At 29.7% G+C, this 22,918-nt stretch overlaps 2 protein-coding genes across 3 annotated transcripts in view; one reads left to right on the top strand and one right to left on the bottom strand.

The window, feature by feature from the left end:
* Positions 1-22,918, top strand: part of LOC113004279 (enhancer of rudimentary homolog) — a 202,537-nt gene that overhangs the window by 125,932 nt on the left and 53,687 nt on the right. The gene's annotated exons all lie outside the window — the stretch shown is intronic.
* On the bottom strand, positions 11,525-22,292 carry LOC105199737 (protein hunchback). 2 transcript variants are annotated; one of them, XM_011166951.3, is made up of 5 exons: positions 21,642-22,292; positions 18,299-18,451; positions 17,647-17,879; positions 15,720-17,068; positions 11,525-11,792 (listed from the first exon to the last, which is right to left on the bottom strand). In XM_011166951.3, the coding sequence occupies exons 2-5, from the start codon at positions 18,440-18,442 to the stop codon at positions 11,671-11,673; spliced, it is 1,848 nt and encodes a 615-aa protein (XP_011165253.1). In that variant the 5' UTR covers positions 18,443-18,451; positions 21,642-22,292; the 3' UTR covers positions 11,525-11,670. The 2 variants fall into 2 exon arrangements, with proteins under 2 accessions (XP_011165253.1, XP_011165251.1); XM_011166949.3 differs by lacking the exon at positions 11,525-11,792 and having other exon boundaries at positions 14,724-17,068; positions 21,642-22,286.

The following is a 22,918-nucleotide window of genomic DNA, read 5'->3' as shown; positions in this document are numbered from 1 at the left end:
CTCAAGGCAAACGATTGCGCTGTTTTCAATTTGTTATCGATCTGTAAAAAAATTATACGCAAGTTATTATACTCACCATTCTTTTTATAACAAAAGTTATTAGAATAATCAAAAATTCTTAAAATTATACAACTTGTATATTTTTTTCTTCAATTTTGCTTTCTATTTTAATATTGTTTTATTCAGATAAATTTTCTATACCAATTTAATCCTAAATAGCCATGTACCATGTTCGCGACGCAAAGACGTCGCAAATACGACGCCAATTCTAATTTCTTTGTAACGAGTTGCCTTGATTTCTCATCAGCTATATAGCGAGGAGAATCTGGCAGTTTACAAAACATTTTTGACATTATGTTGTAACAGATGCCTTTCTCCTTGGGTGGAGTACCTCGCAGTTTCACCGCCGAGAGGTAGTACTTTTTAGCTTGATCGTAATTTCCCAGCGCGCTGTGAGCATCACCTGAATATGATTAATATTACAATACAAATAATAAATAACAGAGCACTTACTTTAAAAAGAAGTTTCTCTGGTGACTGTTGAAATGAATAGGAATATTTTATCTCATCGCAAAATATTTCGTAAAATTTTGCAAACCCATTAAAGCTAGAATGATTCCTTTGTTAGTGATAATGTCCTCTGCATTCTCGTCATGTCCTCTCCACTCGTCTATTTCGGCGACCCTACTTTTCTCAGCGGCGATCGAGAGAAGCTTAAGAGCATAAAGAGGTTGTGCAATCTGAATCACTCCGGCACTGTATTGTATAAGAAAATCGACTATCTTGTCGCTTTCACCTAAAGTAAGGATACAATTTAATAAAGCAACGTAACAATTTCAGTTTGACTATTAGTTACATGCCACAAAAAGTAATAGAATATTTTTATAAAATATGTTAATTTACTGCTTTTGTCAATGTGAGTATGCAACTTCCAAAACAGATGAGTGATGACATTGTCACATTGACAATTGCGATAATCAATGTGGCTAAATTTCTCCAAGCAACTGTGATGACAAGGATCTTCCATTATTTCTGAAAAACTAGTAGATCGTTTTCTAAATCTTAACGATTCATTTATTCCTTCGGTTTCTTCATTTTCCAGAACTGTTGTGAAAATATGTAACATTTAAATTTCAAATTTTAACGTAAATATATCTGATTAGCTTTACCTTCGTCTTCGTCTTCTTCGTCGTCAATAGTTGATGGCATAATAGACACCCTATAAACGTCAACGGAATCTAGTTTTCTCGTCGCAGGATGGTTTCTTATCATAAACATACGTGGTTTTGAAAGCCTCCATTTACCTTCATCAACCAACGTTCGACGACGAGTAAATGAAACGGATTTGGTTATTTCCGTTACACGTTTTGTGTTTTCTTTTTGAAGCTATTAAATAAATTAGATACTTTATGGATACATTAATTATTGTTGGATAAATTAGTTTTTCCAATGAAGGAAATATATACTCCATAAAAATAAATAAAATGTTAATGAAATGTCTATTAGAAATTAACTTTTGTAAAGTCATAAATTTCTAAACTTTTAAAATGACAAACATTCTGGTTTTAAAATTATTGAGCTTATTACATATTTTTCCCCACCACAATTATTATAGTTATAATTCTATGAAAGATCAATCTTAATTCTTTTCCCTTTGATTCTTAATTTAATCTTGGAAATATATTTTTTCTGAGCTAATTGTCGTTAATTCTAAATTAATAATTTTAAATGACCTGCAATTCTTTGAGCATTTCCTCGTTAAAAATTTGCAGAAAACGACCGTTACCACAGGAACTGCATTTTTTGGCGTCTAAGCCGTATATCTTAGTCGCTCTCGTATGATGTTCCTGCTTTTCTTCGTTCGTTTGTATGTTGTACATCATCTTGTAAAATAAACTAATTCTGAACTCTAGCATTTTACAGTGAGCATAAATAAGCGAGGTTTGACGGCTAAGGTCGGCTCCTAAAAAAGGTCAGAGAACTTTCAGACTATGAACAAATTTTGTAAAACAAGTAAAAAGTTAGTTTATAGAACAATGACTCATCGTTCTCATTGTTGATTCAATCTTTTTTATTAAAAATTTTATGAAAGGCACACGTTATTTTTTAAAGTAATATTAAATATTATTAAATATATTATTGACATTATTAATGTCAAGTAATATTAATTATAATTATTAATATTAAATTTATATTTAAATGCTTTTAAGATTCAACTAACGGGAGTGATAACAATTACAGGATACCAAGTGATGCATATCGGAGAAGGTTTGCCGTTTCTTATCTATACAGAATATAAGATCCTCGTTGTGAAAATCTTGTCGTTGCAACGAAGCACATTCTAATATTCGCGTTCGAATCATCTCGGAAATAGCTGTGGAGTTACATTAAGTTCATCCAAGATGTCATGTAATTCGATTATAATGAGATGTCCAAGAACTGTAATTAATGCTACTCACTTTTAATAGTGTGCAATGAAATCGAATTTACTATTACATTTTCTATTAGACTTCGTTTGAACACTTTGCCCAATGTGGCAGCGCACTTGATGAAATTTTGCTCGTAAGGATTCATTCTCTCATAGACCTCGCTCAACAATTCTACACTGAGATAGTTTTCAAATAAGAAAATTAACATAGAATTCAATTATAATTATAAAAACGTTCCGTATACTTTAAAACCTAAATATTATTTTGCATTTTACTGTATTAGGCACATGATCTTTCGATCGTGCCGTGGAAGACCGAGTTAAGAAAAAAAAATTTATGGAAGTATTTCAAGAATTGACATAAAAGAATTAAATAAAACGTTAGATTTGCCTTTCATGTCGCGATCTTTGCCAGTAATTGGAAAGTCTTCCTCATTTATGACACAAACGTTCAAAAAGCTCATTTGCGACCAGGGTAAAGGCGGCGCCAGTTCCTCCGGTGTCAGATTGATTGGTAGCTTTGTCACCAGAGTGGCATTAGGGAAAATGAGATCGTGTTGCGCCACTTCGCTGGGCGGTATCTTGATGAAGTCCAGACCATCGGTCTGAAGAATCGATATCAGAAACGCCTCACACCATCCGATATGGCCATCCTTGCGTCTTTGCAAAATCCTAATTAAAATCCGATCGTTGTTTAACGAAATTTATGTTACTGCGTGCGTGCCGTGGCAAAACAAACGGCGGCGATACCTGTTTAACTTTTTGGGTATTGCAAGGACATTCAGAAATTGACACGCAAATATCGGTAGCAGATTCACATTCAGCCCGGGCAATACATGCTTCATTATTCTTTTGTCCTTGTAGATCTCCGCTTCTACATGAGACAAGTCATCCCAAGACTTTGGCTTCGGCATCGTCATCGCTACGACGATGTTAGAATTATCAAGGGTCGACGACAAAAATTGCCAGGACCTGTGGTCCATGTATTGAATGTCATCAAGCAAAATGCATATTTTAGTATTCAACTGTAAATGAATGAATGATCACGTCAATTTATATAAAAGCAATTTTAAAATTTTATTATTGTGAATTTAAAAGATAAAATAACGCGACATTGCCTGTTTTAATATTATCTCTAACATATCGATAGCTTTTGTGTGACGTCGCCAATCGGTGTCCGAGCAGTAGACGTCAGAAAGAGGGAAACAAACTCTCATCAAAACATTCAAATAGCAGAAATCTTCCAGAGGAAGAATGTTGCCTAATTTGTTAAGCAATTCCTTTTCACGATCCTCGACTGTCTCGCAATCCTCGGCATCAAGTATCTACAAGGAATTTAAATTAATTAAAGCCATTTATCTCTATTGCTTTAAGGTTTCAATAAAAGTTCAATAAAGATGACTAATATTTATGTATCGATTCAACTATTTTATGAAATATTTTTTTGTACAAAAAATTCTCAAGAAAAATCTGTAGGATTAAACAAATCAGATCATTTTTTTACCTGTACAATAAGGTGATATATAACTGAATAAGCCTTCTCCGCGTATGTCGCGTGAAGAGAAAGTTTGATTGGTTTTATTTGTCTCTTGCAAACGCTCGTGACGAAAGCATCTAAAAGTCTAGATTTTCCTGATCTGTCGATTCCCTGCACGAATAACCCATTGACTTTAAAAACGTTCAAGACAAATGCTACAGAAAGTAATGATATTGAATTCATTTTATCTTTGCTTTTTAGCTTTATGAAAATAATAATAATATTTATTGTAACATTATTATAAAAATTATAAATATTAAACTAATTAATTATCGCAATACCCCAAATCAGACTGTGACAACTCTGTAAACGTTTATTTTGTTTTCGAAAGCTTCATTAAATCAAACCTCAATCAATAATCCTGAATATTTTCTATTTGCCACTCCAATTTCGTCCAGGATATCGTCGAAATAATCCAATTCGGTTATTCTACCCAAAATAGGATAATAATGGTCCAACGACGACAAAGTTGGATATAAATGATTTTTTGTCCTATTCGAATATCATGCAATATATAACTTAAATATATTTGATTATCTATACATAATTTACATTCTAACTTTCAAATATGTACAATATAATAATTTTATTTAAATCTTTTTGTGTTTAATAAATATTTAAAAACTGATCAAATTAGAGTGAATAGAAATAAAAAAAGTAATATTTCTTTAATATATGTATGTAGTATTTTTAATTATTTAAGTGTAAAATATTTTTTCTGAGATTTCTAATAAATAAAATAGAAATTCACTACTGCAGTGACACACAGTGTTGATTAATAATTTTTGGGTTAATCAACATAATACAGTAAATAATAAATTAATATGAAACAAGAAGATCGATTATGTTACTATTATTATTTAGACAAAGCTGTTTTTTTATCACAATTGTTATAACCGAGTGTACATGTTTGACGATATTCAAAGACAAACACAAAATTTTTTCTGTGTTTACTCCTCTTATTTAAACGAGAAAAATAAATTCAAATGCTTACGAGGCATCGCCGAGGTATTCGTAAATGTGACATTTCTCTAATCGTTGAAACGTTCTCACACCTCGAGAACGAAACTGATCCTTTCTGAAATGACCGTGTAATGCAGTGTCATAGTCACAGGAAATCTGCGAAAGCATTGCGAAAACATAATTCAAGCTAAAAGACGCATTCATGTACTTACAATATGCGATAATGTAATTATTATATATATATTCGATAACATTTATTATCAATAAAACTATATCATTGCTTTTTTAAGAAATAATTTCACAAACATGTGTTATTATTAATTCTTAATAAGCAAATTAAACAAAATTTAAATATTTTATTTAAATTGTTAATTACCTTGTTATAGGAAGTCTCCATTATTTTTACAGCTTTATCGACAGGTGGCCCAATAATCGCATAATACCTTCTAGAGACATGCCCAATCACACCACAATAAGCTAATCCTAAAATAATTAAATTGTCAATACAAGCATGATGATATCTATTACATTGTTTGATTTGTACAATAAATTTATAGCAACCAAAACAATAATATGTTAAGATTAATGTGATACTTTTTGAAACATCTGTTTTTTTCAAAAAAAAAGACTAAAAAGACTAGTAAAATGCCAATAAATCTTCACGCAAAAGAAAATTCATCTACCTGTTGACATGCCGACAAAAATGCTTTGGACACCAATGATGCTTTTCACTGTTTGCAATATGTGCGTCGCACAAATGATTCCGTTTTTACACGTTTCGGTGGATTTTAATTGCTCCTTGTTGCTGTACCCGTGTATGCCAAATGCGATACAGAAGAAAAAATTTTTTTCGTACAGATCGGTCGTGATAATGCAGCCACCATATTTCGTAACAATGCTAAATAAATATTAAAATAACTTATTTTTTTATTCTGCCGATAAATGTAATAATGTAAATGCTGGAAGAACAGCAATATATTAATTATAAAAATTAAATTAATAACCTAAAACTTTTAAACGTAAGATTTAAGATAAAATTTTGACAATAATCATTCTCTTGGAGTAATATTCATGAATCATAATTAGCATTGATGATACCTATATAAAAGCTGATAGCATTCGTCGACCAAAAGACTAAATTTACTGTTTGAATAATTTTCGGGAATTATATTGACAGATATTACTGTAATTCGTCTGATTTCCACCAAGAATCTTAATGATTCACCTTTTTCAATCTATGAAAAGTAAAGCATAGCATATACAGCAAATAATTCTGAGAGAAGCGTATTTACGGCTTCTTCTATTTCTTGATGTAATTAAAATAATTTGCGAAAACAGTACCTTTTGAACCACCGGCTTTATCAAATAACTTTTTAAATATTCACCGAAATTCGGATTTATCGCTATTATCTTAGTAAGCGCTAGTAAAAACATGAAAAAATGCAGACATGGAAGAATTCATATAAGTTTAGGTACAAAATAAATGTCATTTAATTCACCTGTTAAAGTTTTTTCTCTCTTATTAGTGATTACTCTCTCGGAATATTCTGTTCCGTTCATAGATATGAGAAGTGCTTGATTAGATGTCGATAGTCTATCAACATCTGTTACAAATTTTTTATCCACGGATGTTTCATAAACCGAATCGACGTGTTCACTTGACGATATCGATGTCATGTATTTTACATCGGACTTCTCATACACTTTTACTATCTGTGTAAATTTAAAAAATGAGCGAATTTATAATATATAAATTCCAAGATTCTCGCCTTAATTAAAAAAAGAAAACAGGATTTTTTTTTTATAAAAGTGCAAGAAGGAACTGGCTAAAACTATAATATAAAAGTTTTTTTTTTTTAAATTGATACTAAATGACAGAATTTTTTTAACAAAAGTGAATTTAGAACGAGTAACCGACACCGAATGAAAAAATAAGACCATTTTTTCTCTTCAACGTAACAAAGAACAGAGAAATAACGTTGTTTCAATAAAAAAAAAGTAACAATATTTAATCGTAGATTATGTTTGACCTAATTAAATTTATTTCTAAACACGAATAATTAATTACGCGCGACTGTTTTCGAGTAGAGAGAAATGAAGTGGTGTTTAATTCTTTAATCTCTAGTTTGTAAAATGTCACAGAGAGAGAATTGTTCCTGTTGACTACTTTAACTGCAACGTTATCATACCTTTATATTATACTGATCCTTTATAACATATTTATAGTCACTCGGCGTACAATGCTGCCAGGCACTCAGCGATAGTACCAAGTCGTTCGGCAGAGAAACTTTTTTTGCACTTTTTAGCTCTTCAATCGGCAAACCGAAGATCACGAAATGCCGAGCTTCATCATTACCGATCACCGAGAACATTACATCGCCGGCCGAAATGGCCACATTCACTATTAATTAAAAATCGCGATTATCACGAGAAAATACATTTACAAAATCATGCACGGAACGAAACACGCGTTTTTGATTTGGAATTTGTATAATGTTATTATTCTTTATTCTAATTTCTTTATTTAAAATTATGCTTTATGAAGACTCAAATATTTCAAACGTGTTATTGTGCATAGTAAATACCTCTATAAATACCACCATTGACGTCTTTCAAAGCTGCTATAGAACTTTGTATATTTGTAGCGTGTGCGATCACTTTTTGCACAGCGTCAAACATGAATTCGCCATCGTGTACTTTCCATACTGCTAATAATCCTTCAGCTATATTTTTAACATATTAGTTATTTTAAAAGAATCTCTTGCAGTTAAAATGCGCAAATGAACAAATAATCACCAGTAAATCTATGGTTTTGTATAAAATAATTTTTTACATTATTTACATCTTCAATTATTTTTTTATTGTAATCTAACGATTATTATTATAGATTATGTTAAGATTTAATTACAATTAATAGCAAATTAGATCAAATGATTATTTCATTAATAAATTAGTTAATTAATAGATAATTAAAGAACTTTCAAAACAACAAATGTGAAATAATAAAATAAAATATAGTAAAATATGAAAGCAAATAAGAGTCAAGTGTTGTAGTTGATGCATATATATTAATAATTTAATAAAAAATACAATTATTACTAATAACAATTTCAAATGTCAAAAATGATTCAAAAAAAGATCCAGACATATTTGAAATTATTAATAACAATAATTGTACTAAATTGTTAATACTTTCATTTGCCTTCATGTATTATTTATTTATTTTGTTAAGATAATTTCTTTATTTATTATATAAATTAAAAAAAATAAATGTGTAAAATAAATCTTTTATTTGGAAAGAAAGATTTATTATGGAAAAATATTTTCAAATTAATAATTCGTTGATATATTTTAGTTTGGACTACATTCTCTTACTAGAAAATTTTAGTATGTCTCCTTCGTTGCAGTATATTTCGCGAACCACGATGCAGAGATAATCATTTAACGTTTTAGTGAAGGCCAAACTTCCGCCGATTTTATTGTGAATGTATTTCTTAAACAGCAACGAAACCCCTACTGTTGTGTTAATGATTCATAATTTTTAAAAATTATATATTTTTCTTTTCTTTGTAAAAGGATCTCTAAAATTTATACGAAATTGCAATGCTAACCCGAAATGTTTAGAAACATCAACACAGCCCGAAAGCTTTTCAAGCTCTTGTCTGACAAATCTGTTGCGTATATTATTTCGTCTGGAACGAAAGTCGCCATACGATGAATTTGCTCGTCTATATTATGCAAACTCAATGCCTAAATAAAAAGTTATATTAGGATTAAAATACATGAAATAAAAAAGTTAAAAATAAAATTATTGAGATTAATAAGAAAGGATAGTGTGTAGAAAATTTTAAGTCTAACCTGTTCCACTGTCAAGCTATTCTTCTTAAAAATAGGACCAAACAAATCCGGCATCCAAGCAGGGGCACTCTTTTTTTCATTCAGATTACGTGCCATTGCTTAATTAATCTTAATAGTAATTCCTCGGATATAACAATAAAATATGCTTATTCCTCATAATATCGGAAAATATTTAACAAGAGCAACACGCGTTTATTTTCTAACGCTACTGAACTTATCTGTTTGAAGATACTTATAGCTCTAATAGCTTTAAATCGTAGATCACGAAAAAAAAGGAAAAAGAAAAGGATCGGAAATGCGAGACAAAAGAATAAGCTGAAGAAAGATTGAAGTTATTTAAGAATACTAGACAAAACAAGCGCGTGCTACCGAGTTTTTGATATTACATAATTTTATACAAATTACAAATTTAATATTACACTATTAACCTCTCAACACATGGTCAAAATACGTGATCTTCGCGATAACAGCCGTTCGCGAAGTGAGCACTGAATGAGAACCAATCAGTAAAAACTTCGTCGCGCGCCGTCTGGGCCGGCCTTCCCACTCTCCTCGGTCGCTTGGTCATTCAACTTGCCCGAGGCGCACGTGGTCGAGGAGAGTGTGAGGCCGGTTCAGACGACACGTGCGGCGTGCCACCTTACGGGACCGTGCGCGGTCAACAACCCGAGCAGAGTATTTAATAAACGGCGTGCATATAATGCGGAGTCTCTCTCGCTGCGTAAGACTACCGCAACAACTTTTAGGGAAATCTTGCATCGCACTGCATTACAATTCTCGTAACTTATTTGCAGGGCTGGGTAATTAAAGAATTAAAAGTTAAATAATAAAGTTAATAATTTTTAACATAATTTAGTTAATTTTAAATAATTTATGTTTTAACTTTAACCAGTTATTTTTGAAAAACATAAATTTTTATTTATTTATTAACTTTTTATCAAAACTTTTAAAAATTTATTTGTATGAAAAATGGTTATAAAAGAAAAAATTTTAAAAGAAGGAAAAACAAAGAAAAAAAAGAGTTTAAAATAAAGATTTAAAAAAAAGAAAATAGGAGAGCAAATATACACAAAAGAATTATATACATTTTTAATAACCACTGGGGATTATGTGTAATATTTTGAACTTTTGATACAGAAATAAAAATTTATTAAAATAATGAGAAATAAAAAGAGAAGGAAGGAGTTTTTAAATACGGAAAAAATGAAGATGAAGAGAACAAAGGAAAATAAGAAGAGAGTTCAAAATAAAAAAAACCATATTTTGACCTAATGTTCATATTTCGCGTCCAGATTTTTACCGGTGCAATGATATGAAAAAGTAAATATGAATTATGAAAATAAAACCTTTTTCTCTTTACGTTGAAAGAAAAAAGATAAACTCTGATCTAGTACAGCCAGTTCAGTTAAAAAGAATAGGTCTGATGTGTATTTTAATTTAACAATTTGACAAATGTTAAAGATTGATAATTGTGTAAATAATTTTATCCGTTAGAGCCAGTTTTGTTATTAATAAATAAATTCAGAACTTATATATTTAATTCATTTTTCACAAAATGTTTAATAAATCGTATAAATAGGGAACAGTTAATTGTTTAAGGAAAAGAATAAATGCGGAATTTTATTTTTTATTTGACTTATAATTTTTTTGAAAAATCATTTTATATTAATTTAATTAAATATAATTAAATATATAATATAAAATTAATATATATAGTAATTTAGTATGACAATATATTAATTAAAATATATACTTTCTGCATATTATACGTAATAATGTTTAATAATGTCTTTCACCTATATTATCGTCTAATAATAACTTTAAATGTATAATACCGTTTGCAATAGTATACATTATTCTTTTATTTTTTGATTATTTGATTGATTTGTTAATTACAACTAAATGTTACCAACAATTGTATCTTAATTGCCATGCAATATAAAGATAAATTATCAAAAACCGGACACTTACATATCTCTCTTTAAAAATACAACGACGTGTATTTCTATGCTATAAATCTTAATTTAAATTGTTTCGAAGAACAAATGTGTTCAATACAGTTCTATTTTAAAGACAAAACCATTCATTCAGAAATGTCAAAGTATTAATTGTCTATAACTTAATTTTCTTTTCAATGAAACCCATAGACATAGAAATATAGAAATAGCGCATAAGTTCAGAAAATAGGCGAGGGGTGTGATGCTGAAATGCGGGGGCCTACTGTGCCTAAGTCAACTTCAGATAAATTAATGTATAAATATACATTATTAAACGTGAACGTGTTCCATCAGATTCTTAAAAATTCTTATAAAGTTTGTTAAAATTTTATTTATTAAATAATGGTGATATTTCTTTTTTATAAACGTATTGCTATTGTAAAGAGCACAACAAATTTCGGTTTCATATTTACGAGCAATTAATATCACATCGTGGGAAGGTTGGATTAATCCTCCTTTTCATACATCTGTCAACACTTACGCACGTACTCCGTAACGACCAATTAAGCACACTTTACCTCGTCGCAACATCCCGCAGTGGCTTCCCCTCCTCTATATCCTAATGCTCTGTCCCTATATTTCTATGTTCATAATGGAACCACACTTTGCTATTGCTTTTTAAAATATTATTTTCTGTCTTTATATTATATATAATCTATTATTTTAAAAAATTATAATGTAAAATTGCATGAACAAATGTAAAATTTATACAATTTATAAAATAAAAATAAATACTGCAAACATATTATCTTTTAAAATTAAAAATTAACTTTTGCATTTTCTTAAGACGTTAACATAAGCGCACGGCTTTATCAAATACACCGATATAAATAAATATGGATTATTCATTTAAATGACACGACGCAAATGCGCTTCGAAGAAAACTTCTACAATGCCCATCTTGTCCCGGTATTATTGTTTCTGACGTTGATGCACAAGGTGGATGGCAGTCGGCGTGGCACGTGAATCTCGCCAAGGGTTGTTAAAGAAGTCGCACGGCATTTCGAATCTAAACAGGAAACGTTTGAGGAACTTATTACAAATAATTAATATTACAAATTCATTTTCATTAAAAAAAGTCATTTTTAGCATTTTATCTTAAACAAAAATATGTACTTTTTATTATTTTTATATTTTTATAATAAAATTAATTTTAGTTGGCAAACAGTATTATTGTATCTTTGATGTATAGATTACATACTTTAATAGAACTATTATACTTTAATAGAACAATATATATTTTTTTGCATCATTGATGGCATACGTTAACATTCTCGTTTATACTTTAAAGCAAAAAATAAAATAATCATTTTGCTTTACACATTTGAATGCTAAAAATATGTAACTTATAACTTTTATACATATAACTTTTATCTTTATCGTTCACATGAAGAGAACAATTCGTATAAGTTACATGTCAAATTTATGTTATCTCTCAATAATGTTCAAAATTGAAGTCATCAAAGTGCATATCACATAAATAACAAGTGCATCATTATGTGCGTTTAGTATTAGAAATAATATGTAAAAGTGTTTACTGAGGATAATTGAAATTTTAGGAAAACATTTACGAGAAAAGATTTTTTAATGTATATTAAACTTTTTTTTTATTGAAAAGTTTTAACAAAATATGTTTTGATATAATAAAAAGATATACGTGGAAAAATGTAATTTGTAAATAATTATTTTTACTGTATACATACTGCATATTTTGTTTACTGCAATCATAATAAAAAAAGAGTCTTAAAGAACAAAAATACAATTTGTAAATAATTATTTTTGCTGTATGTATAATGCATATTTTATTTACTGAGATTATAGCAAATCTCGTAGTTATGAGCAAGAATACATTGAAATCGAAACTCGAGATTTATAAATAAATGCGTCACAATAACATAATATAATCCTTTATACATATACACCGAAGATTATGATATATAATTTTGATATCAGTTTTTGTACACAGATTTTATTAACTAGTGCTTCATACAAACAAAGTGTATAAAAAATGCGATTACATTTAAAGATATTTGATTTTAAATACTACACTTTTATCGATATTATCATTAATACTTCGGTATATGCATTTATAAATGTATGTGTATAAAGGAATAAAAATGCTTTAGAATTTACTCGTTTTCGACTACATTACATTTTTTTAAGATATTGATTATCATGTCAAAGATTTTAACATTTAAATAACAAGTACTATCATCGGATCAGTTTTCCATTGTGATTAAAGTACATATAACTGCTTAAACATCTCTAAGTGTATTTTATATCAATATGACATTAATCAATAGCATACCAGCAGTATAACCGGTTATTATTAATGTCGTAGATATATGTATAATAAACCAACAAGTTAAGAATCTAGTTTAATTTTGAAAATAACTCATAGAAAATTCATATCAAAATGGTATACATTGAGCGAATAAATAAACTGTGTGAATTTAAAAAAGAGAACAATACTTTATAAAATTCAGAAAATATTCATTTGTTCGCTCATAAAGACAGCTCTTGACATGCAAAAGCAACAGTTTATATGATTGAATAAACTTGAATATTTTGTTAAAATTCAACAACAAAATATTATTCTAATTCTTTTTTTTATGCATTTACCAGCATATGCAAATATCTCCATTGTTAGATTATTCTATGCTCGCAAAGTATAAAAAAGAATCAGTACGTTGCATGTCATGGGTTACTCTTATCATTGTATACCTATCTCTACATCACTCGTAATCAAATATTGAATTTAAATCCAATACCAATGAATTATTTTACCAGGAGACATGCAATGAGTATTAATTTAATACTCATCTAGTAGCATCTAATCTAAATCTAATATATATCTCGGTATTACATTACATGTAACTTAAACTTAAACTTTTCCAAGAAAATCTAATCCGTTGGTATGTTTAAAGCAGTTATATGTTCAATATATACTTCAACACACAAAATTTTGTTGGGTTCCTTAACAAGCAGAATGTTCGTCCTCGTCAACATGTCCCGTGTCGCGAGATATTTAATTAAAATGTGACGCAATATGTACTAAACGCATCATAATTTCGATACAGATATAATTTGATCGGTATTTAAGTTTATCCGATTTGTACAATTTGCACACTAATGTGCAATAGTTTCTAAAGAATTGTCAATAAATAGTTTGAAATTTTACGATACACAGATGTATACGCATTTAATTATAACTTATATAGTATATTTTATAACAATATTTATGTATATTATTAATTATAATTGTATATATTTATTAGACTTCGTTCTTTAAACTTTTTCATGACTCAATGCAATAAATTTTATAAATAAATATCATATAATTTCTCGACGCCATTTTATAATAATATCTCTGTGCCAAGCCTGAATAGTTCAAAACGCAAAAATAAAATGGTCTGTGTAAGAGAAAAATGTAAAAAAAAATAACTTTATACTTATGTTGATTTTTCTGACGTAAAATTTACATGCAAAAAAAGAAATTAATTATAATATCGATACGTTTAACAAAAGCATAAAATTAATTGCTTAAACAAATCGAGCTATTAGATATATACATGTATACATACATATGTATCTTATCTCGAATCATTGAATCATCAAAAGAAATACAAAGATATAATATTAGAAGTTAAAAAAATTCCTTGTATTTTCTATTCAGAGAAGTCGATATTTATAAATAATTTATACGCTCTTGTTTTGACAATCGATATTATGAAGAAATAGGCCGTGTTTCAATATACACTGCCAGTATTGAAAATCTATATACGAAAGTGCATATTGGAGTACGGCAATAGAAAGAGATGCAGTCATGCAAAAAAGCAAAGAACGGAGAAATAAAAACTGGGAGAATAATTCGAGAAATATTGTAACATTGTACGAGACCGGGAAGAACAAACTCGATTCTGTCTAATAATAAACTATAGTTTTGTTATTACACTTTCTTTTATTACCTAAATATACACAGTTTACGCACACTGCGTAAAATACGAGAAGAAAATTTCGCAAAAAGAGAGCGTAAAGAAAAGTTACATAATCTGAGAAAAGACAAATAATAATGAAAATTAATTGACCAATTTTACAGAAGTGCAAATAATGTAAACGTATTTAGAAAACCGTATTAATACAAATTTTTTTACGAAATTTTTACATTTTTTTTTAATATCCTCAAAAAAAAAGGAATACCAGCTCCTTTATATTTATTCCTTTGTCATTGCCAGGCTTGAAACCAGGTCTCAAAATTTCGGTAAATATTTTATTATGTACACTTTTTTTATCATCTTTGTTTATTGTCACACAAAAATAACAAATTTGTAATAATTAAATTTGTGATAAACTATTACTGTTTGATGGTTTCAATACTTGTTCATTTCACCTGACTAACGACGCCGAAATTAGAGCGACGTTACAGCGATTTACGAAATATTTTTAAATCATCGATATTATTCCTATGCTCTTAATAACGAAATCTATACTTCTATAATTCTATTTGACTAGAAGTTGTTACCTTCTCTTTAAGCGTGATTTATGTGACATGCTATTCATTTTAACATTGGCCACTAGTGCTTTGTATGAACAAGATGTAAAAAGAATGCAACTATATTTGAAGATTGCTGATAGCATATTGAACACATGAGTGGGTTTTGAGTATCATGAAAGCTCATGTGTACTGCGTACATAATCTCATTCGCAAAAATAATATGACAATAATAACAAATAAATGATTTCTTTCTCCTTTTTGCATTATGTGTCACATTAGTTTCATTTCGCTTTTGGAGATTAAATTGACTTGCCGCTTCTACCGACAAATCAATAGTTGAAAAAGAAGGTTCCGTATAGGTTTCGTTTTGTGTTTGTGTTTCATTGAGGTTCGTGTCCTCATTTGTCATGATATATCTTAGCTTCGTCGCTTTATTCTTACGTTTCCTGTGTCTTGAGGAGCTCGCAACCGATTGCTGAAACTGCAGTTGATGATCTTCTGTTTTCGTCATTGCAGACATACTAAGATCCAATGGTTCATTTGACTGATTAAACACCGGGGGCTGAGGCACAGAGACCGGCGTCGTGGATATCGAGGGTTCTTCGTCAATGGTCTCCATCGTCTCCACGTGATTAAAAAAGTCTCCATTGACAGCAGCCGCTCTAGCTAAGTGTTCGATATGTCCTGAGCCACCCGAAAAAAACCTTTGGGCGTTTCCCAATATGCGGTACACCCGCCCACGTTCCTCGGCATCCATCTGACATGTCAGAATTTCTTTGTACACAAGTTGACACAATATGTTGTATGGGTCACTCGGATTTGCTTCATCTTCATTGTTCCTTCTATTACACGTGGCCAGAGTGGCTGTGTCTGGAGAATTAGGATAAGAGGATGAAACTGGGATTAACGACATCTGAACTGGCGACTTCTGAATTGATGACAACATCCGAGTTGACGGTGGTATTAACGTCATCTTTGAATTCGGCGAGTTTGTGATCTCAGCCGCTGCAATTGAGGGGCTTGATAATACCTGACCTGACGAAATCGGAATTGGTAGTATCGGAGCTGGCGACATCGGAATTGATAATACCGGAACTGACGCGGCCAATGAAACCGGCGAAGTTAACCCTGAAGTTGACGGCATATCCTCAATGGTTTCTGTCAGCTCTCTCTTCTGTTCGAAGTATGGCTTCCGTCTGGGCCCACGTTTACTACCGTAAACATCGATGGTGGCAAATGGATTTGGTGTGCCGTCCGGGTTCAGCACTACGCCTGGTACATGCAGATTCTCTTTTAAATGCCTCTTAATCGAGTTGCAGAATTTGGTCTTGTACGAGCAGCTCCCGCAATTGTACTGGTAGACCGTCGAGTGCGTTTTCTTATGACTAGTTAGCATCGATTTACTCACGCACGCATACGAACATTCCTCACAGACGAACGCCTTGAAATCATCATGAGCACTGAACCAGTGGAATGTCATGTGATGCTTGAAAGTGGTAGCGAATTGACAATAAGGGCATACAAAGCCGGAACAGTCTTCGTGCACGAAAAAGTGTTCACGCAGATGGATCCACAATGCCGATTTTATCTGCGCTATAAAACCGCAGCCATGTTTAGGACAGATCTTCGGTTTAGAAACTTTATTTCTCCTCTTCCCCTTACTCCGTGATTCGTTAGAACTAGAATCTTCCTCCTTGTCTTCAACGGGGGGTTCGTTCAAAAAGTCGTTTTCGACGTGTGAACTTCTTGTGGTTACGCAATGAGTGACTACGTGATTGATGTATTCATTTCTGAAAATGTACAATTTAAATAACAACAGATTATTTGACTGGGACCGAGTCGAAATTTTACTTCTACTTTCAACTTCAATTAGACCTTCTATGCCCACTTCAATACTTTAGACCTCTTTTGAAATCTAATGACTATAAATCTTAGTGGAAAGTTTTAAGAGATTTTAAGAGACTTAACGAAATCTCTTTTTAACATCAAAGTGGAAAATTTTTCGATGATTACCATTTTGAGACACAAGGTAGAAGTTCAAAAGGTCTAATTTAGGTCAAAAGTAGAAATAAAATTTGGACTTAGAAAAGGCAAATTGCATGTTCTTACGCACATTAGACATCATCATATATAATTTGTTTTGAGAAATAAAATTTACATATTTTATTTTTAATTTAACAAAACGCTTATAAATATGGTAAAATTGGAAAACAACAAACATACTTTATATTATTACATGAATAATGTAAAAGATACATGTTTTACTTGTATATTTATCATTTATTCTTTGCATTATCTTTTCTCAATCGATCAACCTTGGTCAATGAACTCTACATGTAGCTAAAAATTTATACTAGACATATTATACCTGGTTGTCGAAATGCGGGGACATAATTTACAAATCCTTGGTAACTGTACAGCATCACTGGGATGATTATTCATTGGAATAATATTTTCCATTAAATTAGATTCAGGTGACGGACTATTATTCCTCGAGGACTGTGAATCAGACGTTGGAATTCTCGAATCGGATGCGCTTGGAATCGAATGATCAAACGGAAAATCAATATTGTTGTTAGTTTCTTCTGCCTGCTGTTCACTCTACATAAAATACAAAAAATTATGTTACCAAAAAATTTGTTGAAAAATTTTTTCTATAAAAAAGATACATAAGTAATCGAAAAAAATGCAATAAACTTAATCTTATATCATGAATATAATTATTTGCTAATTAATTTTTTTAATTTACATTTTTGTGCCTGTTTGTAAAAAAAAATGTAATTTATTCAATGAGATAAAAGTAATAAGTAACGTAGCAGGTGCAAGTACGAAAAAAATATTCCACGCTTGAGCTTCAAAGACTCAATATCGATACGACTTCCATCGTACTTGCACGCCGACATTTTGTTGAATATAAAAGGGGAAGGGTCCAGAGAATGAATAAAGTACGCGTATTGTGAAGAGAAAGTAAGAAAGAGGGAGATAAAGCTCAATTGGAGAGGGGTTGCACGATTACTCACCACGTTTCCATCACCCCAAACAGGCGTGGTTTGCGGAAGCAAGGGACATCGTTGCTCCTTGGCAGCAGTCCGTAGATTTTGTTGTTTATATTGTTGTTGATTTGGTCCCATAGATTGTACATTACTTTCATGGCATCTCTTCATTTTGACGATCTTTAAGAAACATTCAAATATTACAAGAGAAAAAGAGATTACTTAGAGGCTAAGATTATTATTTTTTTGCATCGAAGATTATAACAAATGAAATATAGTTAAACGAAATGCGTGAAACTGCGACGGAAAATATTGAAATTTTAATTTTTAATTTATATAGTTATTGTTTAACAAAATGATTAATAAAGTCAACGAGTGAAACAAAGTTTGCAAATGTATTTACGCCGCGATATGTAGCAAATGCTTGTGAAATCTCTTTTAACCTAGGACCTATTCCGACACTTTCGGAAAGCTCAAACTTTACATAATTTATATCACCCAGTATTACAAATAATAATATATAAATAATAACGTTAGAAATAATAATATTCATGCAGAAAACTACAATCCTCGGAGTATTAGATCTGTTCAAAATACACAAGTACAGTTTATAATGGATTTATAACAAGATATTTCTTCAAGCACGTATTGTGGCACTAAGAAGTCACAGGAGAAATTTCGCGAACAAATCACATACAAATATTAATAATTATTATATAACATAACATTAACGCGTTTTAACATTTTTAGAATTCATATTGCATCTGCAGGAATGAAAGGTTATTTATCACAAGCGCGACAATAAATATACATGTATTGTACACTTTAACCTATACATATTAGAAACAATGTTACTTTTTATTTAGCAATGACATCTTAAATGTCATTGGCGTAGATCTCAGAATTGCGATAGTTTATTGCAGCACTTTTTAGACTCTTTAATTGTACACAAATAAGTAAAAAAAGAGTATACTAACTGGTGCCTAATATTATTTTATGTGTAAAACTTTGATATATTTTTAGTTTTTATAAATTGCGCATTGGACACCGTTGGATGTAAAATGCTATCATAAACTGAAGCTAGATAAAAACTAGAAAATATTAAACACGTATTAATCGTCGATGACATGTTTGGCGAGCAACTTATAAAAACTAAAAGTGTATCTAAGATTTACATATAAAAGATTATTAGACATCAAGATCTAGTCTTGACTGTTAATTGACATTTTTTTACTTATTTGAATAAAACCGAAAATAAAAAAACTTATAATTATAAAGATTGAAGTTAATAATAAAGAACATTAATATAATATTAATATTATAAACAAAAATATGTAAAACAGGTAATTAAATTCTTTTTTAAAAACAACTTTTGTTATCATATTTAATTTTTTTATTTCAATCTTTTACGTTGTATTAATTTTATTCGATTTATTTTATTTCAATATATATTTAAAATATAAATTCAAATGTAAATTGTAGCTTAAATTGCTGTTGAATATTTTTTAAATAATCATAAAGGAATAGCAGCGGAGCGATACTTCTTTTCCAACGCGTATCCATTAATTTTTTGCAAATTATTTTCGCTTTCTCCTCCAAAAAATTCATATTCCTAAATGGAGCAAAAAAAGATTTATGTATTTCTTTTATGAAGGCACGCAATACTTTTTAGATTCATTTATTTAACTGGAGCAGATGGGTAGGGTTCTCCCGACAAACAAAGATATCCCACTAAGTAATTGTTAAAGAATCTCGTTTAAACTAGGTCCGATATATATTGTATGTCGGTAACCTGAATAAAAACATCTCTTTGAAAAGTGCTCCTCTTTCCATGTACGTGAAAAATCATTTAAGACTTGAATAAAGGTTTTTTCTTTGAGAAAGTGTTGCGAAAAAATGTCGCGATAATGCAAGGATACTAATACAATTGAATGCAAAAAATAATCTTTGTTTTTATAAAAGAAAAAGAAGAATAATTCCACTTTACGGGCTTTAATATTAACATAGAACTTCGACCTCTTTTATCGTAATTAGGAATGTAATGTGAGTGTGTGCATATGAAAAAAGAATAGTTTCTCATATTGGGAAAATACAATAAGACTAATTTTTATACTAATTTGCGATATGAAATGCTGTTTTTTAATGTAACTCACAATTACTGTTCAAGTTAAAAAATAAATAAATCTAAGAATTTCAATGATTTTTGCAATAATGAGCCATGAGTATAAAAGCCTTCTGATTTTATAAATAAATAAATTAAAAAATACTTTCTTTTAAATATTATTATTTGAAAAAAACTGATATTTTCCGACTCATATAGAAAATAAAACAAAAAATATTTTTCTTCTTGAAGAGTAAGTCCAAGTAAGTGCTTCAACTTTAAGATCGATGAAAGCTGAATAGAAAACTTTTCTCGATACATTAAATGATTTCGATAACCGTATTTCTGCTTTGAAATTCCGACCAAATAACATTATTCTTAAGGTCAAAACAATGGTATTTCAAAATTCCAAACGAGACGTATGTCAAGATCATAATAATAAATAGAAAACAGCAAAGTAACGAATACTCGAAATTTCAATCGGCAAACATAATAGAATAGAGTAGAGGCAACGCGGCAAAGCATGAAGAAAAATGGCTGAAAAATTAATCTTAATGTAACGTGATTAAAAAATTATTAAATTGGTAATCATTACATCAAAAACTTTCATACAATCAGCTAATTTTATTTATTTATTTAAAAACAGAAAAAGTGAACAACTTCACAAATTGCTAAAAAGTAATCCCTAAAAAAACAAATTATGTTTTAATATTTGTAATAGTAGTAGAATAGTAAATTGACAATAAAGATAATAAAGAAATAAAAAATATCTGTTATCTCTGGATAGATCTGTTATCACGAATCTGTTAGATAAAAGTTCTCTATGTTATCAATTTGTAGATAATATAAATGACATTGATCGAAATTATAATGATGGATTTCTTATATAAAAGAATAAAAATTTTTATATATTTCGGCATGTAAAACATTTATCGCGATATAGTAAAGAAATCTATTACTCTATTGCACGTTTTTATGTGATAAGAGCAAACAAACCAATTAAATGAAAAAAGAAAAAAAAATGTGAGAAAAAAGAGATTTCATGAGCAAACTTTTTCTTAAGTGTTCATTAAATAGAATTAATATAAGTAAATAATTAATTTCTTGATTAACTGTGAAGCAATATCAAACTCTGCAATTTTTTTTTCAAATTTATAAAGAATTTAATCTATAAAAAAAAATACATTAAAGAATTTAATTTATAAGAAACGTCTGCAAATCTCTATTTAACTCTTTAAAAAAATTTAATCAAAATAAAATAATGTTTACCCTGTTCTAATACACGTTCCAAATTTGTTAGTAATGATCTTCGTTTTTCCTAGATGCTGCCAAATGTAATTTTTTTTTATGAAAAAAATTACTCGCCTCCAAATAAAAATTTAGCACTTATATATTATGCACTACACACTTTGGATAAACAATACTGTTCTCGTTTAACTTTATTAAAGCCACGATGCTACGCATCACCGTATCGCCCTATTTTAAAGATGTCCGAAATGAAGACTCAAATATTCCGATTTTTATTAATTTAATGTCTGTACAAAACTATAATTTTGATAAATCTAAAATTATAAGTTTTCAACTATGCGGAAAGTCTCGATATCAATCGGAGTAGATGCTGAATCGGTTTCGCAGATAATGCAATAATGAAGATACTCGAATTATCATGAATAGAAAATTGAACGATCTGAATCGAGAACGATCCGGAACTAGGAATTCCTGACATGTATCAATGTACACAAGAAAACTCGGGCGAGCGATAACCGAATCGAACTGTGACTATAGCAACACTAAGCTTGCTCTAGGTCCCAACATTTGGTCTTGTCATAGGGCGGCTACCCTCTCTCCTGCATCATCTATCCAATAGCAAGTTTTCACAGTTATTCCCACTACAAGCTTAAGTACCTTTAACAAAAAAGTGTCTGCCTATTGAAGGGATGCAAACCCGTTATGATCGCTCCACACACGGTACTGTTATAGTTATCACGCCTACTAGCTTACCCTTCCCATAAATATGGCATTTGTACCGTACGATTTTTTCTCGCTATTTTAAACGACTGAACTAAAAAAAAAACGCCGGAAATTTTAGCAAATAAAAAATTTTGATGTAGCGATGAATAAAAAAATGAATATTGTCGAACGGTAGCAATAAAACTTTTGAAAGTATTACGTAAACTGACTTAAAGGATATAAATTAAGGATGTTTATTGTACCAAAAATTATTAGGTAATTACAATTAATATACACATTATTTAATATTTATTTATTTTTTAACTATTATATATTAGTTTTCAATAGAATTTACACAAGAAGAAACTTTGCTGTATAAATTATTTTTAAAAAATGAATGTTTTTTTATTTTAAAGTTATTAAAAAAATTATATATATTTTGTATAAACATATTTAACTAATCAAAAAGTTACAACATAAATTTAAAAAATACGTAAACTTATATGTAGCAAATTATTAGTGTATATTTTATTTATTCTACGAAAATAATACGTGTATATATGTACAGTATTTTTTGCATTAAAATAATATTTTTA

The sequence above is a fragment of the Solenopsis invicta genome, chromosome 12 (assembly GCF_016802725.1).
Source record: "Solenopsis invicta isolate M01_SB chromosome 12, UNIL_Sinv_3.0, whole genome shotgun sequence".
NCBI lineage: Eukaryota > Metazoa > Arthropoda > Insecta > Hymenoptera > Formicidae > Solenopsis > Solenopsis invicta.
The sequence above is the reverse complement of the archived record's forward strand: the minus strand, read 5'-3'. Positions and strand labels throughout refer to the sequence as shown.

Bases quoted from the DNA above. Each gene is read 5' to 3' on its own strand.
- LOC105199737 (XM_011166949.3), bottom strand. From the start codon at position 18,442: ATGAAGAGATGCCATGAAAGTAATGTACAATCTATGGGACCAAATCAA. The intron at 17,880-18,298 runs GTGAGTAATCGT...TATTTTATGTAG, and splicing joins TTTGGGGTGATGGAAACGTG to AGTGAACAGCAGGCAGAAGA. The intron at 17,069-17,646 runs GTATAATATGTC...GTACATTTTCAG, and splicing joins CCCCGCATTTCGACAACCAG to AAATGAATACATCAATCACG.